A 13,998-nucleotide genomic window follows, 5' to 3' on the forward strand; every position below is an offset into this window, starting at 1 on the left:
ACTCGAGGTTTTTTTCCCAGAGAAAACAAAGTATCACCTAATATTCATGTCCTTGAGTCAAAGAAAGCAGGTTTCACTATTGAGATGTGTTTCCAAAAGATTCCCCAACAATGCTCTCCCTCCCCCTTGTTGGTGGGATTTGGAAGGGAGGTGTATAGTGCCCCAGTGAAAATGAAATCAGTGCTTTTCACTGGTAAATCCTCACCATCAAAACAAGTATCATTTTGAGAACAGAATGTATCCGTTCTACACTTACCCTCCACCCACTGCCCTCTCTACCACAGGCACCTCTTTGCTGTGGCTCAGATTGAAATCTGCTACACAAGGAAGTATTTACACCACAACTGCCTGAGCACCAAGTTCTGCAAGCTTTGGGGACTGCCATTAAATTGTTCAGCCTTGAGTGGTAAAGGGCATGGTGGGCAGGTAGTTGATGACTGTGATGTTGATAAAACTCTGTCCACCACATTGAGCAGAACCTTCAGGTCTGGGGTGTGACCCACTGTGTAGCGTGGGAGAACAAGTGCCAGGTAATCCAAAATAAGGCCATCATTGAGGCAGATCTCCATGGGTGTCTTGATTGTAGTGCGTTTCGTAGAGCTGGGGTCTGGCTGATGTGACAGAGGTGCCCTCCTGGCTGAGGAAACCAGTAGGCCTTGAAGATCATGATCAGGTTGCGAGCCAGGCAGCTACAGTTGTACATGACCACACCTAGATCCTTAACCTGGGTAAGGGAGCACCAGTCCACACTGGTATTGATTAGGCAGAAGTGGGTCTGGTCTACTACCCGGGACTTGTTGTACAGGATGCCATGGGTCAGCCTCTGCATGTCTACCATGCAGACCTGAGTACCACTTTATAGCAGGGCCTGCAGGTCTGCCTGTGACTGGGGTCTTGCTCAAAGCAATGCAGACTTTCACATCTCAGGGTGCCAGGGTCTGTAGCTACCAGGGGACCTCCTTGTCCTTTTGGGCAGAAGGCTTCTGGTATGATCGCCACTGTCAGTGAGGCTCCAGGAGAAGGAGGCAATGTCCAGGCTGCTGTGGGCACTGGTGAGCAGGCCAAGCCAGGCCTTTCTGGTGGAGAGGTTGCCCACAGATGCAGTGGGGAAGTCCAGGCCCTTGGGAAGGCTCTCTACCAGCACTGCTTTGCAGGGGTTGTAGCAGGGGGCTGGGTGCTGATGGAGCCAGAAATGATGCAAGCCACTGTATTCCCACAGAAAGAACTGAGTTATCAGGGCTCCAAAGCCCACAACCACCAGGACAGGGAGTAGTAGGATCCAACGAGTTTTCACCTCTGCATTTTCCCTGCCTCAATCTCATTCATCGGCAGCTTGTTGGTGGGCTCCTCAGCAGATACTTCAGCTCCTGGTACATCTATTTAGGCTTCATCTTGCTGGGGGCCCATAGAGCCAAGCTGGGAGGGTGGTTATATCAGCAGATGGCAGCTGCTACCTTTATGGGGCCCCAGCTTCTGTCCCTCTACCTGATTTTAAAACCCCAGATCCTGAACTAAAAAAGACATATGCAGAATAGTACCCCTAAAAAAAAAGTTCTGAATTAATTTTTTATAGGAACATCCTAAAGAGGGAGACTGTAGCATTTTGATATGAATTCCAAAAATATATATTGGATTCTCTTCATAAACTCGTCTGTTCCTCTGAGCATATTAGATTGTATTAAATTCGAAGGTTGCACTTTTACTTGATTAAATAATGATTAGGGCTTTGATAGGGACACATCAGTAGGACATTGAGTCCCTGCCCCCTTCGTGGGCGAGGACTCACAGAGAAAACGACATGGGAGAGGAGAGAGTTTGAGTTTTGATACTGGAGCCCCAGGAAGTTAACACACAGAAGAGGAACACAGAGGTACAGAGCTAGCTCCATAGACTCGGCAGAGGCCCTAGGGGGAGAAAGAGCCTGATAGTCTACAGCTGACCTTGTGAAGAGACCAGAACAGAGCCTGGAGAGAAAGGAGCCCTGGAAGAGAGACAAGACTTATCCGAACCTATAGCTGATATTGGAAGAAGCTGGAACCACAGAGCCTTAAGAGGAAGAGGGAGGCCGAATCCCTGCAGATGTTGGCAGCCATTTTGCTCCAATACATAGCAACAGACTTTGGTGAGGGAAGTCACTTATGCTTTATGTCCTGGTAACTGTAAGCTTCTACCCCAAATAAATACCCTTTATAAAACCCAACAGTTTCTGGTACTTTACATCAGCACCCCTTTTACCTGACTAATACAGAGACTATAATTGTACTGAAGGAAAGAATACCATTTTTTAAAATTTTACCCTGGAAGATGACATCTGATTTCTGCATAATTGTTGCTTTAGAATCATAAAAAAAATTTTTTAAATGACTTTTCCAGATCTTAAGTTATCTTATTCTCTCTGTAAAATGCCCACAACATAGAAAAGAGAGTATCAGAAGGCCAACAGCAGTAAAGAGTGCAGGAGAAGGGAGGGAAACCTAGGATGCCTGGAGACAAACTGTTCTGGTAGACTGTAGGGGAAAACGTGGAAGGCTCACAGTCTGGGTTGCACTGGCAGAACTTTTCACAGAAATTCTGAGTCATGATGCAGGGGCAGGTGCTGTCACAGGGGCGGTCTGGGTGATCGCAGGGTTGGTAGTTGTATACTTGTGTGGAAGAGTTATCTAGGAGAGAACACACAGGACACCACTGTGACCATACTCTCAAACTGCTCTCCACCCTAAGTGTCCAATTGCCTTGATTCTAAGGAGGCCTGTTCTAGCCACAACCTTGGATATAGAGTTTAGCACCAGAAGTGAGAAATCATAGATGACTGATTTTTGTAGGCTACACTGGGGGGATATTTCGTGGGGTGGATGTGGCAATGGTCCATACCTACAAGGCAGCTATTCTAAACTTTAAATGAGGTCTGGAACCTGGCAAATGGCGCACTATGATAGTTAGAGACCAGAAGGCCTGGAACTCTACCTCCTAAGAGGTCTTCTCAATCGCAGAAGTAATTGCAGAGAAATCCGCAATCTGCAGAAATGGCTCAAGGTCAGCAAGTGAAGCTGCAGGTGGGGCACGGAGATAGCCATAAGGGGAGACCTTGAACGGAAAGGGCAGAAGAGCCTGGTGAAACTGACCTTTTTTCAGCTGAATTTTCCTGCAGTGTGCAGCCCACAATCTGAAAAAGAGAGAAGGAAAGGGTCAAGGCCATGGCCTTAGGGAGTTCTGCAGATGCAGGATAATGAGAGCATAGTCTACTCCAAGGGACTGTGGCTTTTTATCTTTGATCACTGGGGTATATAGCCCCAAATCCCTTAACAGGAGGTCCCTACTCTGGTACCTAGAAGCTAGAGTCCATCCAAAATCCAGTTGGTCTATGCTTCAGAATTTAAACTTACACAATAACATAAAACCCTCAAACTAAAAAACATACAGGAACAAAACAAAAACCAGTCCTCTGTGAATTTTAAGGTTGTTGTTTCTCTCTCCCTCTCCCTCTCTGTGGGAAGTTGGAAATGTGAAGGAGTTTGAAGATGGGGAGGTGGTAAGGCCTTTTAGGGGTCTGCTCTGAGTAAAGTGAACTCAGAAAGTGAGAGGGAGAAGGCACAGGGATTTCCTTCTATATCTAGAGCTGGTGTCAGTGTCTTCCTCTGACAGGTGATAGTCATGAGGGAACCAAGCCAGGCAGAGTGCTGATTTTTTTTTTTTTTTTGGTTGTTAAAACTTCCAGTGCTAAGTAAAGGCTAGCTAGAAGACAGTGTTATTATGCAACAGAGAGAAAAACAACATAAGTGCAAAAAAAAAAAAAAAAAAAAAAAAAAGAAAAAGAACCCTGGCCAGAGCTGAGAAATGAGTAAGGTGTTAAGTAACCACCCAGGAAGGAGAAAGAAATGGTCCTCAGGGTTGGGCCATGAGGCCAGCGCATGTCCTATTGGCCAGGAATGTCAGCGGATAATGAGACCAGTTATCTTGTGGTCCACACTATCTAGTGGGGGAGGGTGGCAGAAGAGCTGGTCCAAAGCCTAGACCCTCAGGGAGCATGAGAGAATTCTGGCCATCAGTTGTGCAATGCTAAACTGATGGACATCACAAAGCCTTGAGCAATGGGTAAAGTGGGAAGCAGATGGGAAGTCAAAGTGGGAGGTCAGAGCACAGGGAACAGCTTGGCCATAAGAAGTTCTTTGTCTAACCCTTGCCTGTGCTTTCTTTTCTTCTTCTGTGAAGGGTTCATAAGCTCATCTGTCGGCAGCTTCAGGATAAGTGATTCTTTGACTGCAAACTGGAAGACCTGAAAGAGAAACCCAACAGGACCTGAGCTAGGTAGTCAGGTAAGTTACACCAGCCAGATGCTGGGCTTGGGAGGTTCTGGAGCACTCACAGGCAGCTGATTGAGCTGCACCTGGGCATCTCTTCAGTTAGGGAGAAACAGACTGCCATTGGGACATCAGGTCCCTGGCTCTGAAGTTAATCCTTAAGAGTTTATCCACACTTGGAAAGGGAGAAATACTGAGCACAGAAACATCTTCCCTGGTCGGCAGCTTTCATCTATTGTTCTTTCTACCAAGCCACGAGTGGGCTGCCCCTGACTCTTATCAACAGTATCTCCTTCTTACAAAAAGCAACTAAGTGCAACTAAGATTAAGACATGATATGAATGATACCACTGGGCTCTAAGCACTGGCACCCTCTTTTGGTATAAAGATGTTACAGACACTTGACCAAAAGCTGGTTCCCCTCCCAAGTATTTTTTTCCCTTTTGGCACTGGGTTTCAGACATTTTTCTTTTTGGTTCTAGGGTCCTTTGAGTCTGTGAAAACTATAAATTCTCTTCTCTGAAAAATACACATACATAGAATTTTCATACAATTCCACATATTTTTAGGTTAAGAACCCACGCCTTAGGGAAATAGGTATGAGCTTCAAAATGACAGCAAAGGGCACTTCAACTCATGTTTCTACTATTTAAGTAAAGGACCCATGGAGAAGAAGAGGCCAGAGGCATCCCCGGATCTGAGGAGCTGTGTGGCATGGTTATAGCCCTGGTGTCCTTTCTTGTTGTACAGATTGGCTCTAACTCCTAACTCCCTGTCCCTGTCTTCAGTTTGTCTTTCCACTGCGGTCTTTTTCTGCCTCTAGAGCATCAGTGGCTGCTATCAGACTGTGTTTCTTGTGATGGCATGAGTGAGAAGGGAAGAGACCAGGCCCTGTAATTAGGAAATCTAGTGATAGAAAATTTGGAGAATAAAGCAACTGAAGAGGTTGATGGGGGGAGCAACTGCAGCAGCAGGCATGCTCTAGAAACTAAGATCTGCAGAAAGACCTGGAAGACCTCAACACTTAGAAAGAAAGGCATAAAACAAAGAGAAGCTTAGAGAACAGAGAAACATATGGAATAATTAGATAGTGACCAAAGAGAGAAATAAAAATTCATCAAGGAGTAGAGCAGTTACTCAAGCGTTGGTAGACTGGCATTTGCAGAAGGTTCCATGTTAGGAGAAAACACTTCTCAGCACAGGTGCACAAGGGACTGAACCTAACACAACCCCTCTCCAGATATGCAGCCTTAGAAAATGGCAAAGGAATAGACAGACAAATGGATGACTAGAGGACCCATCCCAAGCTTGTTCCTGCTACTTTCAGACTGTACCTGCTTGCATGTCTTAGTCCCAAGAAGCCTGGCTATTGAACAGAAGTTGTTGAAGTAGGTACCATGGAAGACTCGAAAAAGAGATTCTTCGGCCCCTGTCCATTCCACAGGTTCCGAGGGTGCTTCTACTACACAGAGCTGAGGTGGGGCCGGACTAGCCTTCTGTTTTGTGGGGGTCTGACAGCGAGAGTTAGCCTCTATGAGAGGAAGCAATATAAATCAGAAAATGGAAAGTAACTGTCATTAGTACTTTGCCACAAACTCAGAAGTACTTCATTTCTATTTTAAAAGGCAGAATAGTTAAAGACAAAAATATTCTGTCTCCAGTCCTTATAATAAACCTGTGGAAAGAATTAACAATTTAAAAAAGACAGCAATGTTAAGTGTTAGGCAGTATTCACAGGTTTACTAGTCTCTGCATGGAAAGGAAGAAAAGATCTTGATTTCCTGCTCACTGTACCTGAAGAACTGGAGGCCCAGTCATTGCCTGTGTCCCTGTCACTGTCCCCTTCTTTAGTCTCAGCCACAGCAGAGGCTGATGTGTTAGAGCAGGAAGCACTGACCATGTGGTGACGTCGCCGGCGACGACCAGAGCACTTGGAGCGAGGGTTGTGGAGCATGGCATATTCCTTTGCTCCTTCCTGCAATGGACAGGTCACAGACAGGAAACAGGAAAAGGCCCAGAGTCATCATATTGATCCTACCATCACAAACCTGTGCCTAAGGACAATAAAATAGGTATGACCATAAATAATGAGATGGCCATTTAACAAACGTAGATGGCCTAACACTAACTTAGATCTCTTCATAACAGAGTTGTCCGATAAAATAATCTTAAAAAAGATTCAACCTAACTTTTTCAATTTCCAAGTGAGTTGTATCTAAAATTCATCTGCACATTACCTATTTGTAATTTGAGACTGAATTCTCCTACAGATGAAGAAATGAGGCTCAGAGAGGAGAAAAGACCTGCTCAAGTGTATCGAGCTGATTGTACCAGGATGGGTACCAGAATGAGGGTTCCTTGTTTCATGGCTACTGCTCATAACACTACCGACTACCTCTGATTCAGTAATAAAATGCCTATTTCCAGAATTTGTACAATATAACTACTTTAAAAAAAAACAACTGTAGGTCTTTTTTTTTTTTTAAGATTTTATTTATTTCTCTCCCCTTCCGCCCGCCCCAGGTGTCTGTTCTGTGTGTCCATTTGCTGCGTGTTCTTTCTGTCCACTTCCGTTGTTGTCAGCGGCATGGGTATCTGTATTTCTTTTTGTTGCGTCATCTTGCTGCATCAGTTCTCTGTGTGTGTGGTGCCATTCCTGGGCAGGCTGCACTTTCCTTTGTGCTGGGTGGCTCTCCTTATGGGGCGCACTCTTTGCATGTGGGGTTCCCCTACATGGGGGGGGGGCACCCCTGCGTGGCAGGGCACTCCTCGTGCACATCAGCACTGCGTGTGGGCCAGCTCCACACGGGTCAAGGAGGCCCGGGGTTTGGACCTCCCATGTGGTAGACGGACACCCTATCCATTGGGCCAAGTCTGCTTCCCACAATATAACTACTCAAACAATTTTAGAACTACTTTCCAATCAGTATATAAAATTCAGAATATTGTTTCATGACTTCAACTATGTCCCTTTTTTAAAAAAAAAGATTTATTTTTTCTTTCTTTCTTTCCCCCCCACCCGCCCCAGTTGTCTGCTCTCTGTGTCCATTCACTGTGTGTTCTTCTGTGTCTGCTTATATTCTTGTCGGTGGCACCGGGACATCTGTATCTCTTTTTTGTTGGCGCCGCACACACAGGTCTCTGTGTGTTGTGTGTGGCACCACTCCTGGGCAGGCTGCACTTTTTTTGCACGGGGTGGCTCTCCTTATGTGGTGCACTCCTTGCACGTGGGGCTCTCCTATGTGGGGGACACCCATGTGGCATAGCACTCCTTGCGTGCAGCAGCACTGTGCGTGAGCCAGCTCACCAGATGGGTTGGGGGCCCTGGGTTTGAACCCTGGACCTCCCATATGGTAGGTGGACACTCTATCAGTTTAGCCAAATCCATTTCCCTATGTCCCTTCTTTATAAAAAGAAATAATTATATCATTCAATTTGATCATTATCTTCTCATTTAGACTTGATTTGTACTGAAAACAAAATGCACTTATAAAGAATAAAGGTTTACTATCACTAAGGACAGTGAGAATAACACACTGTAGGCTCCAAAGGAAATTCCAGAAGAGAAGCTTTGAAATTAATTGAATTTGAGATTATATGCCTATGCTACAGTATGAAATACAGAGCATCACTTATAAAGTATTCTTACCCAAAATGTTTAATGTAAATGTAATTAAGCTTCCAGAGCTAATTTCTAGCTTGTGGGAATAGGGGATAGAGGAACAAGTTAAATAACACCATGAGGAAAGAACATATAAATTCAGAATGTGAGACTCCTACAAGACACCCAGCCTGGACTTTTCAAAAAGAAAAAAAAAGTGGTGGGATTACATGAGATTAAAAGAGACTAAAAAGACAATACAATACCTGACTAGATAATCCTGGCTTGAAAAAAAACATAGCTATTCTTGGGACAACTGAAAAAATTTGAATATAGAATGCATAAGAGATGATATGAAATTCTTATTAATTTTCTTAGTTGTAATAATGTGGTTGTATAAGGGAATGTCTTTATTTTTAGGAAACATAAGCTGAAACTTTTAACAAACAAGCATCATAATGCCTGCAATTTATCTGCAAATAGCTTAGCAAAAGAAACACACACATGGATAAAGCAAATACGAAAAAATGTTATTAAATCCAGGAACAACGTACCTTGTTCAATTAATCTTGTTCAAGGTATTTTGAACAATTAAAAATGTTTTTAATAATGGCTTTGGGGAAAAAAGTTCAGCATTGTATTTAATTATGTTCTCATAACCAAAAAGATAACAAAAGAAAAACTGTGCCTATACATCTCTGTAAGTTGAAAGAAAAAAACAAAAAAGGTTTGGGCACTGACATCACCTTTGTAGTAATATATGTACAGAGTCCCAGGGTGACTACTTAGAGGACAACACCCTTCTGATTTATATAAATGCTGGTGTTAACATAATGTAACATGGTGTAATTAAAAAAAAAAACAGGCAGGAACCGTAAAGTTAGACCAGGACTTTAATTTCATCTTTGCCCACTAATTTGTTAACAAATTTTGAACAAGATACGTAACCTTTAGAACCCATAGTTTCTCTTCCTGTCACCACTGTGGTAAGGATAAAAATAAGCCAATGTATGGTAAGGGCTTTGCACGGTACCCAGCACATAGGAAGGAGTAATACATGTCAGGGAAAAAATAAATCAGATAACGTCTATTCATTCTATTTATTCTCTTGCTAGTACTATATGGCCCATTTTCCAGAGGTATATGCAACAATATCCCTACCATGTTTCCATCTATTAATATTATCCCATGAAAGATAGTCCGAAAGGTATTTGTTGTGTAATTTAATTTTACTCAGTGGTAGAAATTTTATCAATATACAGATCTTATCAAGGTACATTTATTCTCTACCTGTGTTCACCCTGGTGTTCCAAAAGCAAAACTCTGTCTTTGGCAAGTCCAACTGACCCATTCTCAGTTTCTCACAGGGTCCTGCCTTCCCCCAGGTGGCCAGGACAATTCATGCTGTCATATAAGATCTGTCCATCAAGGAAGGGTCCATCTGACTGATTACCTCATAATAAGACATGTATTATTCCTCCTAGGGGTATCTGCATTTAAAGGAAGATAGCAAAGAAAATGGAGTGTATAGCACACACAATTTGCTCCAATTCTAACAATACAATTTCAGACTCTGAAATCTGAGTAGATGATATTTAGAATAGGAAAGCCTTTAAAGCTTTTCAAATCTCATTCCATAAGACTGACTTAACAGTCCTGCTGCCCCAGTATCTGCGGAGCTCCTTAAAAGAGTAGAAGCCAAGTTTTATTTCTACTTTATGATCCCTAGAGTTCTATGTACCAGCTTACTTGGCTTGTGTTCCTAGGCGCAGAAAGCCCAAGGACCATTTCTTGTTCAGCCTTCAAAAAAGTTAACAATGCAGAACAGCTTAAGGACATACCAGCAAAAGGAAGCAGTCTGTCCCACACGGTTCTGGTTCAATCTTGATTTCTTTGTTCTTGCGTTTGTATACATTAGGAGTTGCATGAAAAGCTGGAAAACACAAAACTGTCCTGTTTCCAATGGTCCATCCATTTGACATAGTAGAGGGGAACAAATTTTAATTGCAGCTATTGTAGGAGTTAGAATTTGATATAAATAGCTACCATCAGAGTGTACAAAATTTATTCATTTCTGACATCAAAATAATCCTTTCAAAGATAGGAGATACTGACAGACAATTCTGTTGCTGGTTGTTCTGTCCTATTATGCAAAGCATGTTGCTCTATAACTGAACAAGTGAAAACAGAACTGTCCCTTTGTAAAACTATATCAGATCAGAAACTGAGAACTGTATATGATAAATTAGAACAAAGCAGGAAATTGTGGCTGAGGATGGGAAAGAGAAGAGCATTTCAAACAGAGTAGCCCCACTCACGGTGAAGGAAGCAGTCGTATTTAAAGCAGCGCCGGCAAAAAAGTGTGTGGAACGAGTGCAGAGATTGCTCTCGTTGCACAGACTTGGCATTGGGGCCATCGATGTTGGGTGTGCACTGAGGTGGAAGTGCATTGGGATCTGACATCTCTGTTAGCTCTCGATACCTATTTAAGAAAAGAGAGATAAGAGTTCCTTCCAAGGGAATGTCTCCACTGAGAAAATACAGATTGAGCCCTGATAGTCACCCAGGTATGGCCTGCCAAGGTAGGGTGGGTGCTTTTTATGGGCCTTGCTCATGTATGACTATGTGGGTACACCATTGTAATTATGCGGGGCATGTCTGAAAGAAAGGGGAGAATGAGATTTGATAAAGTATGGTGCTGGAGTAACTCCCCAGAAAAATGGCAAAATAAAAGTTCTATGCCCAGACTTTCTCAAAAGCCAGCAAACAATGACTCTTAATATGGGAAGGGACATTTAGAGGTAAGCAATTAGGCAAGAAATAATCAGGAGTGCAAGCAAACCATAACGTACTTACCATAAACAAGGCTTTTTATTAACTAAATAGGCTTGAATATGAGTTTTGTCTAAGCATTGTGCATATGGCCTGAGTCGGACAGCATTCCCTACCTCTCCTTCATGTCATCCGGGACACCGTTCTCAGGGAACATCGAGGCAATTGCACTGAAGATCATGTCATTAGGGAACTGTTTCTTGGAACTCTTTTTGTTGCCTGAATTGAAAATGACAAAAAGCTGAGTGCTATTATCAGAACATGAAAATAAAGCTGTTTTCTCTTTTTCCCATTTGTGACAACATTTTGATTAGAGCTGTTAAAGTTAACCTAATAAAGAAACAACAAAAATGAAAAACAAACAAACAAAAAATAAAGTTAACCTAAATACTGACTGTTTGGGAATGGTACCTGGACTTATCTCATATAGACTACCAATAAATCAGGAAGTCAGAGTCATCTACATGTTAACAACAAAATTCCCAGTCCCAGTTAGAATCCGGAGATGGAAGCAGGAGTCTGCATGGAGAGACCTGAATATAAAGAATCCTATCATAGCGCTGATGATGGAAAACAAGAACTGATATATAATATATATAATGAGGTTATAAAAGAGAGACACTATGTCCCTGGAAAATAGAATTTAACATATAATTTTATTCACAATGTAAATGATAGAGAAAAATATTCATAATGTAAGTTTAAATAAAAAGGGATATAAAATTATATATATGGCATGATCCCAATTTTACATAATATATATAACTATGTTGATTTATATATGTACTTTATTTTTTTTAAGATTTTTTATTTATTTCTCTCTCCTTCCCCCCACCCCCCACCAGTTGTCTGCTGTGTTCATTTGCTGTGTGTTCTTCTGTGGCCACTTGTATTCTTGTCAGCAGCACCAGGAATGTGCGTCTCTTTTTGTTGCGTCATCTTGCCACGTCAGCTCTCCATGTGTGTGGCACCATTCCTGGGCAGGCTGTACTTTTTTCACGCAGGGCAGCTCTCCTTCCAGGGTACACTCCTTGTGCATGGGGCTCCCCTATGCGTAGGTCATCCTTGAGTAGCAGAGCATTCCTTGCACACATCAGCACTGCATGTAAGCCAGCTCAACACATGGGTGAGTGAATGTGGCTTCCTTGTACTTTTTTTAACAAATCATTTTTATTGATACCTATTAATAAATCATACAATTTATATGTACTTTTTAAAAAAATTTATTTCTCTCCCCTTCCCTGCCCCACCCCAAGTTGTCTGCTCTCTGTATCTATTTGCTGTGTGTTCTTCCGTGTCCGCTTATATTCTTGTCAGTGGCACCCGGAATCTGTCTCTTTTTGTTGTGTCATCTTGCTGCATCAGCTCTCCGTGGGTGCAGTGCCATTCCTGGGCAGGCTGCACTTTTTGTCGCGCTGGGCAGCTCTCCTTACGAGGTTCACTCCTTGTGTGTGGGGCTCCCCTACATGGGGGACACCCATACATGGCATGGTACTCGAGTGCATCAGCACTGCACAAGGGCCAGCTCATCACATGGGTCAGGAGGCCCTGGGTTTGAACCTTGGACCTCCCATGTGGTAGGCAGACGCCCTATCCGTTGGGCCAATTCCACTTGCCCTACATGTACATTTTTTAAGTTTAATAGTACTGTTTGTTTCTAGGTCATGGGATTGTAGAGTAATTTTCTTCTTTACAATTTTCCATGTTTTCCAAACACAGCACTCATAATTAGAAATGAACAATGATGATTTTGTAAATTTCTCTATTTTCTTCTTCAGCAAGGTTACAGCTATCTTAAGCCATCAATGACCATATTTTCCTTTTAATTGGACCAATGAGAAGCAACAACAGCCTTAAGTAAGCAATAAATCTTTCTGGTGTTTCTTCTTCCCTATCCCTGTCACTTTCAAAGTGGAATAAGGAAGCATCACTATTTACCTTCAATAGTGTGTCGTTTTCTCTTTCTTGTTACTGGCAGATCTTCTTTGCTGTCATCCTGTTTTCCATCTGAGATGTCATTGTGCCCTTCATCCTCCTCATCTGAGTATTGATTCAGGGCATCTACCAACTCCAGGAAAACAGCATCACTAATCAGGACAGATCCAGGAATCATCTCTGAAACAGAAGGGTTAGATGGATGAGCAGTGGTGCCTCCACACCCCATTAGTCCTCTTAGAAAGATTTTCTCACATTCACTGCTGAGGTCCAAATAGGTAACATAATTTTTATATGGACAGTCAGAGAATTACAATCATTTGACTGGCTCTTATAATCGTAAGAGTTCAAGTGACTAAAGTGGGTCTAATAGAGTCCAGTTACAAGTTTTATTCTTACTGGGATATCTCACTTCCTGAGCTGCAGATAAACCTTGCTTTTATGGTCCAAAATCTCAAAAAAAGTGTGCAAACAATCATAAGTGAGAGAAATAATGATAAAATGCAAATTCACTTGGATTTGCTACCGATGGGTTAGTGGTGACTTCTGTGAATCAAAAGAAAACTTTTTTGGATGGTTGGGTGGGAGAACCCCTTATATTTTTTAATGTAACATTTTGTGTGATCTATGTATCTTTAAAAAAAAGACAATAAGAAATTTTCTAAAATTAAGAAAAAACTTTTCCTCTCTAAAATCATACTATATAAGGTTATACTACAATTTAGGAGAAAGTCTTTGAACACCAGGGGGGGCTATGGACCAATAATACATTTCCACAGCATCACAACAGCACCAATGTCAAAAGAGCAAGTGGGGCTTTGAGGTTGCAAATCCCAAGAGTCTCTCTCCATCTTCCTACTCCTTACACACTGTGAGTCTTTTCTAGAACTACAAGTAACAAGTGACTTGCTTTTAGGAAATTCAAGATATTGGAACCAACTTCAGGGAGATCCAAGGGATCAAAGAAGTATGAGAGGGGACAGACAGATTGTGGCTCAAGTGGTTGAGCGCCTGTTTCCTACATGGGAGGTCCCAGGTTCAGTCCCCAGTGCCTCCTAAAAACAAAAAAAAACAAACAACAAACAAATGATAAAACCAACTCAGGGGAGCTAATTGGCTCAGTGGTTGAGAGCTGGCTTCCCACGAGGTCCCGGGTTCAATCCCAGGCTCCAGAACCTCAAAACAAGCAAACGAACAAAAAGAAGTATGAGAGGTTATGCTCATTATCATTCTAAGAAAAAGGGAAATGAAGAAAAAAACGGCCTTGGATGCACTTATGAAAATCAAATTTATTTGTACATTGAATTTTCTCCCTAGCTACTGATAACAATA

The 13,998-nt window shown here is 42.4% G+C and overlaps 1 protein-coding gene and 1 pseudogene across 2 annotated transcripts in view; both read right to left on the reverse strand.

The window, feature by feature from the left end:
- EZH1 (enhancer of zeste 1 polycomb repressive complex 2 subunit) overlaps nucleotides 1–13,998 on the reverse strand; it is a 33,694-nt gene that overhangs the window by 5,677 nt on the left and 14,019 nt on the right. The window contains exons 7-15 of one of the 2 annotated variants that reach the window (XM_058284292.1): nucleotides 12,670–12,846; nucleotides 10,848–10,950; nucleotides 10,218–10,381; nucleotides 9,741–9,832; nucleotides 6,093–6,273; nucleotides 5,633–5,829; nucleotides 4,182–4,273; nucleotides 3,123–3,163; nucleotides 2,535–2,660 (exon numbers count right to left, since the gene is read on the reverse strand). In XM_058284292.1, the coding sequence (XP_058140275.1) occupies nucleotides 2,535–2,660; nucleotides 3,123–3,163; nucleotides 4,182–4,273; nucleotides 5,633–5,829; nucleotides 6,093–6,273; nucleotides 9,741–9,832; nucleotides 10,218–10,381; nucleotides 10,848–10,950; nucleotides 12,670–12,846 (1,173 nt within the window). Of the gene's footprint in view, nucleotides 1–2,534; nucleotides 2,661–3,122; nucleotides 3,164–4,175; nucleotides 4,274–5,632; nucleotides 5,830–6,092; nucleotides 6,274–9,740; nucleotides 9,833–10,217; nucleotides 10,382–10,847; nucleotides 10,951–12,669; nucleotides 12,847–13,998 lie in introns of both variants that reach the window. The other variant, XM_058284291.2, reaches the window with a different exon arrangement.
- LOC101439646 (5'-3' exonuclease PLD3 pseudogene) lies at nucleotides 319–1,483 on the reverse strand (annotated as a pseudogene).

Source organism: Dasypus novemcinctus, chromosome 21 (genome assembly GCF_030445035.2).
Source record: "Dasypus novemcinctus isolate mDasNov1 chromosome 21, mDasNov1.1.hap2, whole genome shotgun sequence".
In the NCBI taxonomy this organism is placed as follows: Eukaryota; Metazoa; Chordata; class Mammalia; order Cingulata; family Dasypodidae; genus Dasypus; species Dasypus novemcinctus.